General features: G+C 32.9%; 2 protein-coding genes and 1 long non-coding RNA gene across 14 annotated transcripts in view; 2 read left to right on the forward strand and 1 right to left on the reverse strand.

Annotated features, from left to right (window-relative positions):
* The window catches only part of LOC130713781 (uncharacterized), a 24,877-nt gene extending 24,224 nt beyond the window's left edge, over positions 1 to 653 (reverse strand). Inside the window, exon 1 of the mRNA XM_057563583.1 lies at positions 381 to 653. Coding sequence (XP_057419566.1) covers positions 381 to 547 — 167 coding nt within the window. The 5' untranslated portion in view covers positions 548 to 653. The remainder of the gene's footprint in view (positions 1 to 380) is intronic.
* LOC130713782 (uncharacterized) overlaps positions 1 to 7,064 on the forward strand; it is a 9,515-nt gene extending 2,451 nt beyond the window's left edge. For 3 of the 12 annotated variants that reach the window (XR_009011024.1, XR_009011023.1, XR_009011022.1), the window contains one exon: positions 1,506 to 1,715. This is a non-coding gene — a long non-coding RNA (uncharacterized LOC130713782). The other 9 variants (XR_009011027.1, XR_009011025.1, XR_009011026.1 and 6 more) reach the window with 9 other exon arrangements.
* Positions 7,065 to 10,924: 3,860 nt separating this feature from the next.
* Positions 10,925 to 18,411, forward strand: LOC130711319 (inorganic pyrophosphatase TTM1). The gene is made up of 12 exons (XM_057560881.1): positions 10,925 to 11,080; positions 11,903 to 12,272; positions 12,505 to 12,619; positions 13,560 to 13,755; positions 13,866 to 13,979; positions 14,071 to 14,244; positions 14,906 to 15,100; positions 16,450 to 16,572; positions 16,650 to 16,762; positions 16,927 to 17,050; positions 17,360 to 17,632; positions 17,915 to 18,411. Exons 2-12 carry the CDS (start codon positions 11,933 to 11,935, stop codon positions 18,122 to 18,124), a joined length of 1,977 nt encoding a protein of 658 aa, XP_057416864.1. The 5' UTR covers positions 10,925 to 11,080; positions 11,903 to 11,932; the 3' UTR covers positions 18,125 to 18,411.
* Positions 18,412 to 19,331: the final 920 nt, after the last annotated feature.

Consider the following 19,331-nt stretch of genomic DNA (forward strand, 5'->3'; position numbering starts at 1 on the left):
GGGTCCCCAAATCCATTACAAATACAACATGCAAATATGCAATTACTAATGTTACATAAACATATCATTTCTATCCCCGCACTAGAGCGAGGAAGAAATAGAAGACCGAGAAATAAGAGATATAATGAGTGATACATAATAGAGAAGAAAAAGTCAGATACCCTTCCCTAACAAACAAAAATCAGAAACCACTAATGAAATAGTCACAAGACATCATCAAATTCAAACAATATCATAGAATAATCCCTTAATAGTAGCATATTTTGTTTTACACAGTTAAACAAAGAATCTCACAGACTCACACACCTAACAAACTTAGCTAAATATAAGGAACATAAAATATTTTTAAAAAAATGAAAATAACAGATAGAAACTCTTACCGATGAGGACGGTAACCACCAGAAGAATAGCCATCAGTTGAAGTAACATAGAGCAAACCACCAAGCTTCAAAGCACTCATAACAGATCTCAAGAAAGAAGAATCCCTCCCAAACGAATCAACATCAATGAAATCAAACAAACTCTTCTGCAGATAATAACCAGTCATCACGCGATTCGCTTCCAAATGAGTAACCACTCACTTCCCCTCCTCCTCCTTCGCAACCCTCAACAAGTTCCCCATAATGGTGCTTCCATAGCTCTCATTCACATCATTCGCCGCCACAAAATTCGCCACCGCCAAATACCTCAGCGGCCAAATCCCGCACCCACACAACAGGGCCGACTCAAGGGTAAAGTCACCCAAGCAAGGGCTTTAGGCCTCCAAATTTTTTTTACTAAGGAAAAAAAGCGTCAAAAAGTATTTCTTTACAAGTAAAAAAAGCCCCAAAAAACCAAGCATTAACACTAAGTCAAAAAGGCTAAAAAAAAAAAGCTTCACTTTAAAGTTGGCATTATGACTCATTAGTGTTGGGCCGACATCTAAAACCCTCAAGCTTCCATTATGGAACAGTCCAAACAGTGTTCAATATGAATATAAAAAAAATGTCCAGAGTGTTTATAGATTTTATAACTTCAAATGATTTGTTCAATGGTGTGATTGCGAATGTGGTTTCTCTTTATAAAACACTGGGATATTTTGATTTGTAAAGCTCTTTGACTTTTTCAAATTATTCTCTTTCTCTTTGGTTTAAATGAGCTTCTAATTTTTTAAATTTTGAGTCCTGAGCTTCTAATTATCCCAAGAAAAAAGAAAAATGTATTTTTATTCATTCATCTTTGCTTCCAATTACCTATTTTCCTTTTCTGGGTACTTGCTAGTTTTTTTCTTATCCATCATTCTTCAATCATGATTTTAGAGTAGTTTGGTGTGTCTTCATGTGTTCTGCATCATTTTCTACTTTGTAGTCACTTTTTCTTGTGATTTCACTTTTGCAGAGTAAATAGGTTTATCATTAATCAATTTATAATATCATTTTAATACATAATTTTTATCACTTTTTCTTGTGTTCCCTATTATCTTCACATACACTGATGCACACTACCAACCAAAAAATGCGGGGCAGGTGCTGCAATGACGAACTCTGATTTGGGGTGTTGATGCTGAGAAGTGCATCTCAGGAAAGATTGAGAAGAAGTCCAAAATTATTCTTCTATCTCCATTGTAAGGTACTCAACAACATGTGATAGTTTGTTTGAATATATTGAATTTTTAGGCTGTAAAAAGAAGACCAGTTTCATTGATCTGATATATACATATGTTCATTGATCTGATATATACATATGTGCTATTTTTTATTGTCATTTTTTGAATAGATCCTTGCTTGCATTCAGCCATACCAATCCCATCATACACAAAAGTTAATCAACCTCACTTTCCAAATAAAAGGGTTCAATTTATATCAAGCACTACCGAAACACACATCACTAAACCAAATCATGAGCCCATAATTAATTACCCAACTCAGAAAAAACAACACTGGATGAAAACAAAATATAAAAAATGCCTATATGAGAAATTGTACCTACATGTAAAGGAAATCATTCCTGCAACTGCAAATGTCAATGACCAAAAGAAGCACGACAAACGTGAGTAACAATATAGTAACAAAAAGGGGGAGAGGAAGGAAGCAATAGCTCCTCCCACGTATGGAGCTTACGATACCTGTATTCTGCAAACTAAGCGTGTCAGGAAGAGAGTAAGGCAAAAAATTAGGAATAGAAGAATTCAGTTTAGACGGTTGTTTGCTGTGAAATGACTTATCGAATTTTATAATGGCAGTGGAGTTTGAATGCAAGCATCCCATGAAATCATATTTATTCATGCATTTTGGTTAATTTTCTGAAACGATGTCTTTGGAGAAAGCAGGGGAGAGCGCAAAAGTCGGAGAGCGCAAAAGTCTGAATGGTGAATGTGAGAGTGACTTTTTCAAATGGAAAAGAATAATGAAAGTTTCAACACAAAAGAAACAGAAAAGAAATTGACGGCCAAGATTGCAAAGCATGGATGGCCAAGATTTAATCCTTACTAATTATATTTAAATTTATTGAATTACCCATAGAGAGAATCTAGTTCATGTACAATGATTTGTTGAAGTACGAAATTACCCTCAAAACTGCAAAAAATTATCTTATATATATTATTATTATTATATTTTTTTTTGATCAAGAGGAAGGGGAAACCCAGAAAAAACAAAGGAGAAGAGCCTAACTAGGCGCAACAACCATGCGCAAGCTAGTGCCACCAACCCTGTCAAAAAGCAAATCATCACTAGTCCCCGAAGGAGGAGAAACATGGAGATGAACTCCGAAACTGTTAGACTGACCACGGTGCGCCAAAGCGTCGACAACTTTGTTTGTTTCTCTGAAATCATGACTTACTCGGCAGAAATCAAACACAACCATGAGCCTCTTGCAAGCAGAAATCAAATGATGATGATGGTGGAAGGGCATGTCTCGCCCGTTCGATAATTCAACAACAACTTTAGAATCACGAGAGAGAAGAACCCTCCTCAAACCCCATTGAGTTGCTATTTGGAGGCCATGGAACGCACCCCAGAGTTCGGCGCAAGTAATGCTACCTCTGCTCACATTGGCTGAAAACCAAAGAGCCACTTACCGGTGTGGTCCCTGGCCACACCACCAGCAGTTTTATATATATTATTATAGATAGATAGATAGATATTAATCCCATTTTCATAAAAAAAAATATTAATCCCATTTTTCAGTTTCTACAATTCCTAGTTCTGTTTCAATTTGAGCTCATAATAATGTTAAATATGAGCTGAGAGCTCCTACGACAGCTTATCTCAGCGTGCCAGGTTTCCGGTTCACAGGGTCAGCGAGGCGGATATCCGTACCCGTACGCGCGCGGGTTTCTATTTGGCGGGTTTTAAACAGGTTTGTCATCTATATATATATGAAAATAATGTTTCCTTCTAGAAGCCTATGCCACATGGCACCCCAAAATTCTTCCGGTTTCCCTCCAAGAAAAAAAAATCCTTCCTTTTTTTTTCCAACATAAAACCACATGACTCACATAATTATTGTTATCTAATTTAATTTTCAGTTTTCTTTGATAAACATAAAATAGAAACAATTACAAAACACATGCCTAACATTCAAAAAATTAAACAATACGGATTGAAAATAATTTTTTTATTTTTTTTATTAAACAATACGGATTCAAAAAAAAATTTTAGGAATGAAACACATGCCTAACATACAAAACCCAGATTCTTTTTTATTAATTTTTTTACATCAAATCTATAAATATTAACCCAGCTTTTTTTTATACAAAATAACTACAACACAGCTGTTAAAATAAAAATCTCATGATGTTTTAACAGTATAAATAAATAGTGCAAAATTATAAGTTCAACCCCATGTTTAACACTATTTATTTGCAAAAAAAATAAAACACAGCTTTTAAAATAATACTAAAGAAAAGATGATTTGCAATACAAGTATATTAAAAAAATTCATTCAAATAATTTTAAAAAAATTTCTATTTAAAAAAAACTATTGTTTTTTTTTAATTTAAACAGTCATTGTTAATTCGGTCAAAATCATAAAGTTTGTACATAAATTATAAATGTTTTCCTATTTTTAATAACCATCAATCCTAAAATTGATTGCATCATATGAAAAGAAGGTTTTCTTCTAGAAATCTATGACACATGACACCTCTAAAGTTATCAATTTTCCCTCCAAGAAAAAAAACCAATCTACTTTTTTGTCACAACATTCAATCATAACTCACCTTAATTATTGTGGTCTAATTTATTACATTTTAATTTTCAGTTTTCTTTTATAGCCATAATTTTGAAAACATTGCAAAAATAATGCCTAACAATCATTGAATTAAATAATACGAAAATTCATATTTGAAAATAATAATTGCATAATTTTTTAAAATATTAAATAAATAATGAAAAATTATACATTTAACAATTATATGAAATTAAGAATTTGAACATTTTAATTGAATAAGGTCTTAAAAAAACTGATATTTACGAAAAAAAAAAAGCATGAAATCCAGATTTGTTTTTACAAATATTATCAAAAAACAAAAATATTAAAATTATAATTCATTAATTTAAAAAATAAACATATATTAATGAAAAAAAATATCGACATTCATATGTCATTTTTTATATATATTAAAATACAGCTATATTAAAAAAAGTCATTCAAATTTCAATTTTTTTTTCCTATTCTAAACAACCATTAAAACAATCATTATTTGGTTTCTGCATACTCATTATTAAGTTTCTCCAATCACTACATAAATTTCAAATTTTTTCCTATTTTAAACAACCATTAATGCACGTTCAAAAAAAAAAACGTTAATGCTAAAATTGATTGAATTATATGAAATTAAGAATTTGAACATTTTAATTGAATAAGGTCTTAAAAAAGCTGATATTTACGAAAAAAATAGCATGAAATCCAGATTTGTTTTTACAAATATTATCAAAAAAAAAATCAAAATAATAATTCATTAATTTAAAAAATAAACATATATTAATGAAAAAAATATTGACATTCATATGTCGTTTTTTATAAATATTAAAATACAGCTATATTAAAAAAAGTCATTCAAATTTCAAATTTTTTTCCTATTTTAAACAACCATTAAAACAATCATTATTAGGTTTCTCCATACTCATTATTAAGTTTCTCCAATCACTACATAAATTTCAAATTTTTTCCTATTTTAAACAACCATTAATGCACGTTCAAAAAAAAACGTTAATGCTAAAATTGATTGAATAGCTTTTAAAAATAATAATTGAATATTGTAATAAAATATTAAATAAATAATTAAAAGATATAAATTATACATTTAAAAATTATATGAAGTTAAGGATTTGAACATTATAATTGAATAATGTTTTTAAAAAAAAAACGATATTAACGAAATTGACATGATCCTCCTGGATGCTAAGGTTTATTTACAAACAAATTCATGCCCTTGCGGTTTTTTAGATATGAGCATGTTGATCTGTTTTAAAAAAAAAACAATCTTTCATCCATATTTTTTTTAAACGAAAATCCAACAATTTCCAGGGTGACAAGATTCAGGCTACAGTGTGGAGCAGCCACGTTGTAAAATTTGAGTCAGCCTTAAAAGAGGGGGTGTGCTATGAAATTGTCATTCTCAGCGTCGCTATTAATAATTACAAATAGACACCTTGCACTCATCCATGCAGGTTGTATTTCAAGTTGCAAACTGAAGTGAAACCTATAGAAGCTCGAAAAATTCCTTATTATGGGTTTAGCTTCGCACCATATGGTTCAATATTTGAAAATCTTAAAGAGGACGAGGAATTGATCGGTATGTGTAAAAAGTATTTGTATTTTTAAAATAAATATAGAGATCATCACTTTTAATATTTTGATGCAGACACCTTAGGTGTTGTCGTAGCCAAATGATAACTATCAGACTTCAAGAAAGAAGTTACTACAGTCAGTCAACTATATTGTTGTTGATTTGGATGCTCTAGAGTAAGTATTATATTTAAAATTTCCTTCAATTTTTTAAATTTAAACACTATCTATTCATTTTATCAAATAAATTATAGCGGAAGTGAAATCCTAAGGTGTACACTGTGGGAAGATTTTGCTCAACAATTTTTACAATATGTTGCTGAAGGACACGATGGTCCAGTGGTTCTTATTCTGCAGTTGGCTAAAATGAAAATGTACAAAGGTACTGACATATATTACCAAAAAATTCATATTTTATTTATTAGTTAATACTTGGGTGTGTAGGATTATATCTTCCAAGGCGAGTCTTCAGCCATTGACAATTATATGTTGCTCTATCTAGAGTAAAAAACAAACAAGGGCTACAGATCCTAATAGAAAATCATGATGATCTACCTTCTGACAAAACAATTCATGTTGTGTACGAGAGAGTATTTTCAAATATAACTCTATAAGGTATGGTTTATAGAGTACTATAGATTCATTTACATTCGGTATTATAAATAATTTATGTGTTAATATGTTAATTCTAACATGTAAAATATTTTTGGGTGTTTAGGTGGGTTGTATATTATATTTTTTCATGCATTATCTGAGTTTAATAGGTTCAGGGAAGGAAGAACAACCGTAAGTATATAACGTACATGATTCTTTGTATTATAGTCATATAGTTTTTTTTTTTTTGATAGACAAATGTTAGTGGTTAGTTGTTAGTAAGTTAGAAAATCCCTTCAAATTTTCCTTCCAGGATTCGAACCTTGGACCTTCCCCTCCCCAACCCTTATGTCCCCTAACTCTTACCACTTGAGCTAACTCTCGGTGACATTATAGGCATATAGTATTCTATGAAAATAGTATTAATTGTTCTTTTTACTAAATAAATATTACAAAATTCACTTAATTATATTGGATGTGAATTTATGCAGGTCAAGAAAGCATGCACGAAGCAACAAGGGATTTGTGTCAGAAGATTCTGGATCGCTGTCTTATGTGCAGTTCATGTTTTACACCGCAATTCCGCTCCTTGCTGTTCTTTATGAATGAAGACCATTTGTTAATCTTTTTTAGTATTACACAATAATCTAACCATTGGTTTCATCAGCCTTTCAATTTCCACTTCAAGACTTTAGACATTACGCTCGAGTACATTTATGTATGCCTGTTTACAGTATCTATCATTCAGATTGAGTGCTTTTATTGAAGGAAAACAAATTGAAAATAAGAACTCATTGAACTAAAAATAAAGAAATAGAAAGATCACCTGTTTTACTGCTCTTGAACTTGCACCAGAAACTCAATTCTTGATCATCTTTTTCTGCCTCCTATCAACAGTATTTTCCACCATGTCCTCAAGAGCCATCATTTTCCTTCCATGTTTTTGTATATTAGACACATCATAGGTGGAGGAAGTGAAACTTGGTTAAAAACATCAAAAAAAATTGAGCGAAGCACAGCCATTCAACAGGCTGCTTAAGGTTGTTCATATTTTATAAGCACAAAATGAATGAAATAAAGAAAACGCATGGAAGTAAGAAGCATGAAGAAATTAAGAAGACAAATTGAACTGTTGGAGAAAAAGAGATGGACATGGCGTAATCATTCTCTCTTTTTTCCAAGTCTTTTGGGTCTCACCAAATATAAACCAAGCAATACATTTTTTTTGGGTAAGCAAAATTGTATTGAAACAAAACCAGTTCCAAGCTAGAGAATCCATGGAAGAAAGAAATGGTGCAGGTTTTGGGGCTGATGAATTTTACGATTGAGAGAAACATAGGGTAAAACTGTCGATTCTGGAAAATGCTGATGGAAGATAAAAGGATGAGCTTTTTGGGGCCATTTTGTAATGTGAGAGAGAAATCATAATGAAAAAAAAATGTTCAGATAAAATAAAATACATTTTTTTTGAATGGAAAAAAGAACATTAAAACAGGGACGAAGGTTGTTGAACAACTATAGACAAGATATAATTGAATTGAATTGTCTTTTTTTTTAAAAGAAATTTGGTGGTCAATGAGTCAATCTATCTAAGATTTAAGAATTTAATTTCAAAAAAACATTTGGCATCCTTAATATTATATCTTCTACCTTTCGAAATAAAATTATCTCTCACTTATTCATTTAACAAAAAAAAAAGTTATTCCTCTTATATTTTATTTCACAATTTTATAGTTTAAAATTCAAATGAATTAAAAACAGATTTTGACTTTAAACGTTGAGTGAATTTAAGTATTTTAAAAAAATTATTAATTTCTTTCATAATTAATTAACTAAAATTTAAGGTTAATTAATACAAAATATTCACTATTAAGAATATATATTTGAACCATTTGTTAAAAACATATTTACTAAAAAGATAAAAAAACATTATAAATATGGTTAAATGGTTAAGTATGTATGCCAAAATTTAAGTAAATAAATACTTCAGTTTGGTTTGGATCGGTTCGATTTTGAACATGGGAAGAAAATATCGATTTTTGCGGTTTTCGATTTTTTTGGTTTTGATTTTTTTGGATCGGTTTGAGCGATTTTAATTGGTTTGGTTTCGTTATGAACATCCCTATTTCATGATTTTAATTATATATTGTTCACCCCTTTTTTAAATCATGAATGGGAAAGACGGAAATCCTTCCATTTATCTGCTTGGATTGATAAAATGAATTTTTCCTCCATCGTCCCTGGTAGCCGGTGGTTACCAAAGGTATGATCAAAGAATCAAAGACAACTTTTCAAAAAAAAAAAGAGCCAAAGACAAAAGACTGTAAAGGGGAACGAGTTCAAACTTAAAAGTAATAGTCACGTGAGACTTTATTCAAAAATAAGAGAAGTCTTTGGATCTAAATAATTTTGGTAAATTATATATTATTTTGGTTTATTTAATTTGGGGATTTATTCCTATGATTTGATTTGCGTTTTATTAGAAGTGGGGTTTATTTTTTTATGGCTTATTAGCACTTTTGGTCCCCCAGGTTTCACATTTGTGCAAACGAGGTCCCTTAAGTTTAAATATAGCGTTTTAGTACCTCCACGTTTATCTCCGTCAACAGTTTTAGTCCCCCAGCGCATTTCCGTCCAAAAGTTAACGTTTTTTGCTGACGTGTATAATTTTTAATTGATGTGGACACCCATTAGGAGAGAGGACTCATAAGACCCACCATGTGAGGTGCACATGCTCCCTCTTCTTCACCACTACCCAGAAACATCATCTTCTTCAACCCAACCTAAGCAAATCAACCCAGATTTATGCCTCTTTTCTCTTCTCTCTTGTGTGTTCAAACTTCAAAGTGAAAGAGAGGAAGATGATGCTGTGTTTGGGGTCCAGTTTTTGTTATGGTTTGAAGTGCAAAATCAATTATCAATTATCAATCACAATTGAAAGTGAGATATCAGATTGGAACATGAATGTGATGACACCATCAACTCGTGAAATCATGTCTCTTGTGCTTTGAGAAAGAAAGAGCAAAAATCCCCTTAAAAATCAAACCTTTCTCCCTCTCCATTCTCCACACCACCATCAGACCTTTCTCCCTCTCCATTTTTCACACCACCTATCTCCCTCTTCAATGTGGAAATGTTCCTCCCTTCTTATTTATGGCATAGGATTCGAAGAGAGGAAAGCAAGATCTACCTCAAAGTTCCTTCCTTTCTAAAAAAGGAGGTCGTCGGAGTTGACGGTGGCAGCGGCGGTGTGGCCAAAGGGGAAACTGGTTAGTGGGTTTTGTTGCGGACAGGATGGTGGTTTCAATGGTGGTGGTCTCGTGATGAAAGGACACGGGAGTTCGCTGGAAAACGTCGTCGGAGTTTTCACCGGGAAACTCGTCGGAAATCACCTCTACGGTGGAGCACGGCGGGGGACGACGAGAGCAACTGGATCTTCCTCTCCTCGTGGCAACGATCCTCATGGTGGTGTTTGTTTTCTCAAAAGGTGGAGGATTTGGAGGATTTAGCAAGTCTGGAACATTCAATTAAGCTTGTTAGCCCAACACCATCGTATTACATATCTCCCCTTTCATTCTCTATCTCATAAATTCTTCACGATCAACTATGTCGTTCACAACTCTATCCCCTGTAACCCTTTCACATGTATTACAATAAAAAATGTTGATTTTTTCTTTCATACTTTCTCTATAACAAGCAAGTAACTTACTTTGTGTTTTGATTTCAGCTATGATAGGGAAGATGAAGAAGATGATAGAGAAGGAGATGAAGATTATGAATATTTTGGGTTCAGATTGGGTCACCTGAGGGCCACATGATGTTTTTTTTTATCCCATTAACCTTTCTCTCTCCTACTCTCATGCCACCTCAATTAAAAAACTGCCAAATCAGACAAAAACGTTAACTTTTGGACGGAAAGGCGCTGGGGGACTAAAACTGTTGACGGAGATAAACGTGGAGGTACTGAAATGCTATATTTAAACTTAAGGGACCTCATTTGCACAATGAAACCTGGGGGACCAAAAGTGCTGATAAGCCTTTTTTTATTACATATTGATTTCTCTTTGAAATTAAATTTTTGAATCAAAATATATATTATTATTATTATTTATATTATTATTATAAATAGAAATATTGATACGAAAAATGATCAATCGAATATTAATAATTAGACATGTATTAAAAAATTAAAAATATTGATTTAATTTAATGTATATACAAATTTTTTAGTGAATCTAAGTCTTATAAGTTAAAAAATTTGAATTTTTTTATATTTAAATAAGTAAAAATTTATGGTAAATTAATACACAATTATCAATATTAAGAACATATAGTTGAAACAATTATTAAGATATATTTACTAAAAAGATACAAAATATAATATTACACGAAATTTAAATTGTAAATAACAAAAGTCACCCGTGCAGGGTACGGGTAATTCCGCTAGTTTGTATAAGGATGAAATGAAGTCAAGTCAAGTCATGACCAGCTGCGACTCGTGTGGTGTCCGAAGCGTTGGAGTTATCGCGTCCCACGTGTCAGTCTGTCTTATTCAACCCATTTTCTTGCGAAAAATAAATAAAAATAAAAATAAAAATTCGAGAATCCAACAGCAAATTGCGTTCAACTTCAACTCTCTGCTCTGCATTCCGCAGCAAAACTGCAAAAGCCTCCACTGCAGGCAGGGACCTTCCATCTCTTTGGTTCTCAATAGGTTCGACTTCACACTCCTCTTCATCACAATTTCATGATTTCGTTCACTATTATGTATGATCACTTCAAACTATTAAATATTTTAATTTTACAATCTTATTTGATTTGATAAATCTTTTGTATTTTTGGGTATAAAAAAAAGAGTACTCTGAGGAGTGGTCTTTGCCTCTTGTACCCGACCGTCTTCTCCAACCAGCTGGGAGAATTTTTGCAGACATAAAAAGTCAAATTCTGTCAGCTTTTTAGAAAAAGAAAGTGTTGAATACTTTTCATGTTTTTAAGATATTATATGTATTTACTTTTTCATTCAATTCTTTCTTTATAAAGTAAAATAAGAAGATTTGTTAGAGGATATATCATTGCTCATTTATGAATTAATGGATGATAACATGTGTGGATATGGATTTTCACTACTGTTAAAAACAGTGGGATGATGGTAGTTGGTTCACTTCAACTAATTGCTTTGCTATTATGCAGGAGTAATTATTTGACTTTTCAACTTATATTCTATAGCATGAGATTCTAGGTTTTTATCTAAATTATTTTATATTTTGTTCACATATATTAACTATAGATCTTGATTGGCCATAAAAAATGTGACTGATAATTATGACTTGGAGTTGCTCATCCATTTGAATACTATAATCAGTTTATGACTGTCACATCCATTTACTAGTAGTATGTTGCTGAGTATATGTTTTGAAATGTCAAAATGCCAGCTCTTGTTTCCATATGCAATTTATGCAGTTTAAAATAATTATTTGGTGTAGTTTTTTTCCTATCTTATGCTGTTGATTTTCATTGCTCTTCTCCTTTTCTGCAGCATATGGCGTGAACATCTCTGGTTTCCCCAATGGCCCCTGATACTGTTCCTGGTGTTGAATCACCTCGGCGACGTTATGGTCTATTACGAGATCAAGTTCAACCAGTGAAAAGAAAGGACTCTGATCGCTATGAAATTGTTCCAATTCAAGATTCTCTGTCTTTTGAGAAAGGATTTTTCATAGTTATTCGTGCTTGCCAGTTGCTGGCTCAAAAGAATGATGGAATTATATTAGTAGGAGTTGCAGGCCCCTCTGGAGCAGGGAAAACTGTTTTCACTGAGAAGATTCTCAATTTTATGCCAAGCATAGCTGTCATAACAATGGACAATTATAACGATGCTAGTCGAATCATAGATGGCAACTTCGATGGTAAGTTTTGTTTTCACCTATTGCTTTTCATAATCTATAAGGACTGCACACATCTAGTTTCCTTGTTTCATTTAGGGCTTTACTAAGTTGTCTTGATTTAGTATCTAATCTTATTTTACTCTCTTCATTTATAAGAAGTACTTCTACTTATCTATCATTTTGATCAATAATCTAGAAATAGGAAGATATATTATTCAACCCTGAGATCTAATGTCATTGTTATTTGAAACAGACCCCCGGTTGACGGATTATGATACCTTGCTAGAAAATATACAGGGTCTTAAAGCAGGGAAGTCTGTCCAGGTTCCAATATATGATTTCAAGTCTAGTTCTCGCATAGGTTACAGGTGGTGTACATTACAATTATTCATTTCTAGAATACACAAAAGTATGTTTTATAGCTGTTCCATCTAGGTTTGCACTCACAAAATAGGTAATCCTGAAAATGAGAATACAAACGCTAATAATACATAACCTTGACTCGTATTGACCAAGTTAATATATTTGAAATGCTTTTCGTGTGGAAGTGGAAAATCCGAGAAATTTCTGATTATATGGAATTTATGGTTGTGTTTTGGATTATCTATCGAGCAAAAGATTATTTAAAAATCAATTATGATAAAATCATTTTTATGTTTGGGAGTCCAAACTGAAAAGTGATTTTAAGGTATTTTTTGTTTGTGCTGTTTAAGGAAAATCACTCCTACATTGTAACTTACTAAGGATATAAGATGATTTGTTTAGTAATATAAAACCCATGCTTTAGTTGCGTGATGGGGTGAATTTAGTAAGGATGGTTAGAGGTGCAATGCAAAGAGAAATTATTATGAGCAAAAGGCTCATAAGATAACATTTCTTTAAAGTGATTTTTCAGTTTAGATGAAACGAAATAGATGGTGATTATAACCAGTTTCACTTACTTATATCCAAATACGTTAATTTACCAAAAACAGATTTTTATAAAAGAAAAAAAAGTTGTTTTTGTTATGGGAAATAATTACCAAACATCCATCTAATAGTTTATAAACATTTCTATAGTATCATGCATTCATGCTGCATTATTGCTCTCTCCCTGTCTTTAACTCCTTAGCTTGTATATATGTTCACGTATTTCTCCACTCACCTGCCAATACCCGCAATCTCACATGAATGTCTATTGTGTAGATAGAGGAGATGCATCATAGAATGTGTAAATTTGGATAGACAGGAGCACACATAAATAGAATCATGTTATTCCTAACCAGGATTTATTTCAGTTGTACTTATTTTGTTCCATTTTCCTTACAGGACTGTTGAAGTCCCTAGCTCCCGTATTGTAATTGTTGAAGGCATATATGCCTTAGGTGAAAAATTAAGGCCTTTGCTTGATCTTCGTGTTTCTGTCACTGGTGGAGTTCATTTTGACCTCGTCAAGCGCGTTTTGCGGGACATTCAACGTGCTGGTCAAGAGCCTGAAGAAATAATTCATCAAATCTCTGAAACGGTTTTTCACTGATCCCATGTTAGAATTTCTTTTAGGAGTTCTGGAAACATGAATCTGTCAGACAAAGTCATCTGCCATAAATTTACCTATTATTTTGCTTCCTTTTATAGGTATATCCCATGTATAAAGCTTTTATAGAGCCAGATCTCCAAACAGCACATATAAAAATTATTAACAAGTTTAATCCATTCTCTGGTTTCCAGAATCCCAGCTACATATTGAAGGTGATATATACTATATTTTCATAGTAAGGTTCTTAGTATTTTCAAATGTCTTCTTGACGATACTTTATGTTGATTTTTTCTATGGTTTTAGTCAGCTAGGGCTGTTACAGTAGATCAAATCAAGGCAGTTATTGCCGCAGAGCATACTGAGACAAAAGAGGAAACATACGACATATATCTTCTACCCCCTGGGGAAGACCCTGAAGCATGTCAATCATATTTAAGGATGAGAAACCGTGATGGCAAGTACAATCTAATGTTTGAGGTTAGGTTATTGTAAACATAACCTTTCATGTTGTTAGTTACATTATTATTTAAAAGAATGTCTAGCAATGTATAAATTTTGTCTGCATTGGTAGTGTGCATTTATTTTATGCCATTGCTTCACTGGTAATATTGTTCTTGACCTTGTGCTTTGAGATAATTGTCCCTTTTTTTGATCAAACAGTTTGGTACTTGCTATATTTTAATTTCCCCCCAAGGTTTTTAAATCCGTGTTTTCTTAGTTAAAAGTTCCTAAAAAGTCTGCTGTAAGGATAAAGAAGCCTAAAAGCTCCTGCCTCTTGTATCGCCATAGCTACATCCTGGAGTTGTGACATTCAATGAGAATAAACTTTGGGGAAGAAAAAATCACCTCTGATACTTTTTCGGAAGTTGCAACTTGCAAACAGTTTTTTTGTCCATTCTTACCACAGCTTTTTTGCTTGGCAAATTGAATCATCATAGTTCATGACTTTATGAAATATCTACTCTACTTGTTCTTCTTTTAAAGCCTGTGTTTCACAATGGAGGATATCGCAGGTTACATACTCACGCTTTGCAGATTTTATCTTTTGATATCCTACCTTCATGAGTGAGATTTGCTAAAATGTTTTCATTTAGCTGCAAATTTACTTAAAAAACCTCTATTGCTTTGTTGTTTTCAGGAATGGGTTACAGATAGTCCATTCATAATATCCCCTAGAATTACTTTTGAGGTCAGCGTGCGCCTGCTTGGAGGGTTGATGGCCTTGGGGTACACAATTGCAGCTATCCTGAAAAGAAGCAGCCATGTCTTTCATGATGATAAAGTGTCCATAAAAACTGATTGGCTAGAACAACTTAATCGTTTATATGTTCAGGTATACCGGCATATCATTCATACCTTTCCCCTTTTTTCTTTTTTCTATTCTTGTTGAAACCTGCATGCTGCATTTTATGATTGTGGAAACGCCTCTACATTTATAAGGATTAAGTTTACTTACATTTGACCCTCGACCAAGCCCCACAATAGAAAGAGCATTGAGCATCCGATGGTCTTTATTTCTTATTGTTTCTTAACCCTCGCTATGATAATTCACACCTGACACCTTACTAATTTCTTCTTTGCCGACTTTATTACACATGGTAAGAACATTTCAGGATTAGTGGCCACTCAGTTTTCACTTTTTTTTTATTGACTTCCACTGTGCCTGTCATATGCCTTTGATGGGTAGATGTGGTTAGGCAATCAATTACTATGTATTTATGTGCTAAGTTTCAAATAATTGGTGCTTTTGAAATACATGTGGAAGGACTGAATGCCAGTCAAACATATTTGTTTAGTTCACCAAAGAAAGTTAGGTATCATATTACTTGGACAATATCTCATTCTAAACAATATTGATATATTACTTTTTTTAAGTTGAATCTATTTACAACATCAATTGTCATTTATGTCTCCTTTATTAGTTTCTGTGGTTCATTCGTAGTTTTTTTTTTGAGTTACCATGTTGTGAAGGTTTTAAAACATTCCCTTTTGTCCTGGGTTTTGTTAATTCATGTGTCTTTCTTGTTTCCTCAATGAAAATGCATTGACTATTTTAAAGCCGTTTTCCTTTCAGTATGAAAAATCATTCTCCACATTAAGATTAATAACAGTTGGGGTCTTTTGTTATGTTAAAATGAGCAGGTGGGTTTGTTTGAAGTTCTTGTGTGGTTCATTGTTGTCTATTTGCTAATATTTTTCATCTATCCATATTTTTTCTTTTCTTGTGCGTGTTTCTGTTAATGTCTCTCTGGTTGATATTCTGTAAGAATGGCCATGGGATAGGCTTTAACATTATATTAACACTACAGTGCTAGCTTAGCCTATATCTACTCCTATTTGTGTGTGTAATATAGCCCAATCTTGGCCACAATTCAGCCCATTTAGATGAATACATGAATAAATGTGTGGTTATGTACTCTAAACCCTAAAAAAAATCTATACATATGGGGATGGATGGATCGTATTGGCCCTGATTTTGAGAACTCTAGCTCAGATATATTCCTGTTTGTAAAAATTGGCCTAGCAGAATGGACTTTTTGCAGACCTTGGGTACTTATTTTAACCCAAGCACTTAAAATTTTGGGTTGCTCAGGCCAAATGCCCATCCCTATTCTCTGTGTGTATTTGTTTCTTTTGTTGTCAGGACTCAGGAACTAAATACTTGTTCATGCTGTTTTGAAGGTGCAAGGGAAGGATAGAAACTATGTTAAATTTGTGGCAGAGAAACTGGGGTTGGATGGTTCATATGTTCCACGCACGTACATTGAACAAATTCAGCTGGAAAAGCTTGTAAATGATGTGATGGTATGAATCACTATACCACCTTCTGCTTGTGCGCTTTGCATACTCTACCTCGAATCACTGATCTGGTCAAACTTCAGGCACTGCCAGCTGATCTAAAGACAAAGTTCAACATAGATGATGAGATGGTTTCAAGCCCCAAAGAAGCCCTTTCCAGAGCTTCTGCAGATAGGAGAACGAAGTACCTTAATCGGTACTTACTAATTTTCATGACTGATTTAACTTGCCTTGTAAACAATATTGATGTCTTCTAAACTTACTCTCCATTTTGGGAAAATAATTTCTAAACCTGAATCTGATTGTAAATAAGTTTGAGAAAGCGCCTCATGATGTTCTCCTGATGTTGGTCTTCTGCAGTGGTATTTCACAATCATTTTCAAATCGAAGGGACAAGATTCTGCCTAATTTGACTAAACTTGCTATAAATAACACACGATTTGATGGGAGAGCTCTAGACTCACCTGCACCGATTGCTAACCAAGTAAGATATTTTCCTCAAGTTGTGATAGAAAATGACTATCATTTTGGCCATTTCATTTGTCAATGTATCACCTGTTGTATCTTAATTTATGGAACTCATAAAAGCTACCTGCTGAGTCTGTATGTAGAAATGTTAAAAAGGGGATATGAAGTTATACTGCATAAGGGGAAGAAACTTTAGACAAGATGGTAGCAAGTTTATAAACTTCAGTGGAAAATAGCTATCTGCCTTTCGGACTAGGAGGTTTAATTTTTAGTTTATTTTTTGTCTAAATGATTCATTCACTGATATTTGCTCTTGAGCTGCCAGGGAGTTATCACTCAGCTTTCTGATCAAATTTCTACATTGAATGAAAGAATGGATGAGTTCACCTCCCGTATTGAAGAGCTGAATTCAAAGTTTGCTATCAGCAAAGTCTCAGCCAGTCAACAAAACTTGGCTTTACAGGCTGAGGTCTGCAATGGCTCTGGCCCCACTTCTCTCTTTGTATCTGGATTAGGAAATGGTTCATTGGCTGGACCATTGCTACCTAATTCTTCATCATGCTCTCAACTGGCTAGAGAGTCTCCCCTGATGGAAGAGGTAGGTGATATATCCCCTCCTCATTTCGAACTTACATGACAGAAGTTCTGGTCTAAATACATATATGCAAACTGTATATCCTGTTATGCCTGCTGCTGTGCATTATATGACTTCATTTGAGATAGGCATTATATTAGGGAACTCATTTACTTTACTTATATAAAAACTTCTAAATAAAAAGTACAAGCATTTATTTCTTGAGAATCCAAAAAGGTATTTCTTGCATTTCGTCTGGATGGTTCATAATAAATAGCATTACTCATTATTTTTTACTCAAAATAGGTATTACTTGTTGCTCGAGGGCAACGTCAACTCATACATCAACTAGACACTCTGAGCAATCTTTTGCATGAATACTTTGGAGAAAGGTCACGGCAGGACAGAACAGAGCAGAGACGAATGGGTGAAATTGAATCCATTGCCATCCCTGTGGTTTTGACTCTGGCCATTGGTGCTGTTGGTGTGTTCTTGTTTAAGGGTTTGTCATCTTAAAAATAATGTATATATGCTTACGTGTATCTATCTTCTTCTCATCACCCTTAGTGAGGGGAGCTTCATCAGTATATCTCATGGGTTTCTGTAAACAACTACCATATGTCCATATCTGCAAGGCTCTGCTTCTCTGAAGATGTAATGTAGAAAATTATCAATGAGTATGTAACTATGTATCTTTTACTCAACAGTCAACACAAAAGCTTCTGTATTTCTTTGTTCTCGCTAAATAATTCATCTTCTTGGTGGAATATTAATCTTCTGTATATATTTGTTCTTTATTCTCATGAGTTTTTCTGGTTAACGTTTCACTTTATGACATTTGTTTCAGTTTGACACATAACAGTTATGATGGGATTACTTTACATTGTTCCTTAGATATGTCACTTATGACTCAGGGTGTGTTTGCTAAGACAATTTAATTAAGCGCTATAAGCCTATAATCATAAACACTTGTTCATAAACTAATTTGAGAAATTCATTGAAAATATTTAAAAACAAATTATAAATTAGATTAAACTCTTATTCATAAGCTATTATAAACAACTTATGAAAAAAGTTAAAAACATCTTATAGGCAGACTACTAGTACTTTTACCCGTGCACCACCGCACGGGGGATATTTATTTTTGTTTCTTGTGTGTATTTTTTCTAAATTTGTGCTATTTTTTATGTTTATGGAAAGAAAATTTATGATTTAAAAAAACAAAATTATTTTTAAATATAAGCAAACATAAATTTGTAAGTTTATTTTCCGCGATGAATATGTATATTTTTATTTTATAAGCGCAATTATTTTATTTCTTTGTTGTTTTTGCCTTTTGTTATGAGCATTGATTAAAAATGTACTAATCGCAACATTGCATAAGAAGTCTTTGTCTATACAATATTATCACTTAAATATTCTCAAGTTTTTTCCAAACAAAGTTTCTATTAGTCAATCAATGTATTCTTTATTGTCTTCTAGTAAGTCCATTGCATAGCACATGCCCCTGTGCCTGCCTATAAAAAAATGCGCTTGTGCCTCATATGTGTGCCCTTTGGAATTTCCTATCTCGTAAAAATCAAATAATAATAAGTAATAAAACATCTTTTAAATAATTTCAAGGTAAATAGAAGAAGGATATAGCATGACATGGATGGGAAAACTGAAACCGTCAAATAAAATTTGCACTACCACTACTTCTGTTACATGTGGTTAAATTGTG

The sequence above is a fragment of the Lotus japonicus genome, chromosome 4, assembly GCF_012489685.1.
Source record: "Lotus japonicus ecotype B-129 chromosome 4, LjGifu_v1.2".
NCBI lineage: Eukaryota > Viridiplantae > Streptophyta > Magnoliopsida > Fabales > Fabaceae > Lotus > Lotus japonicus.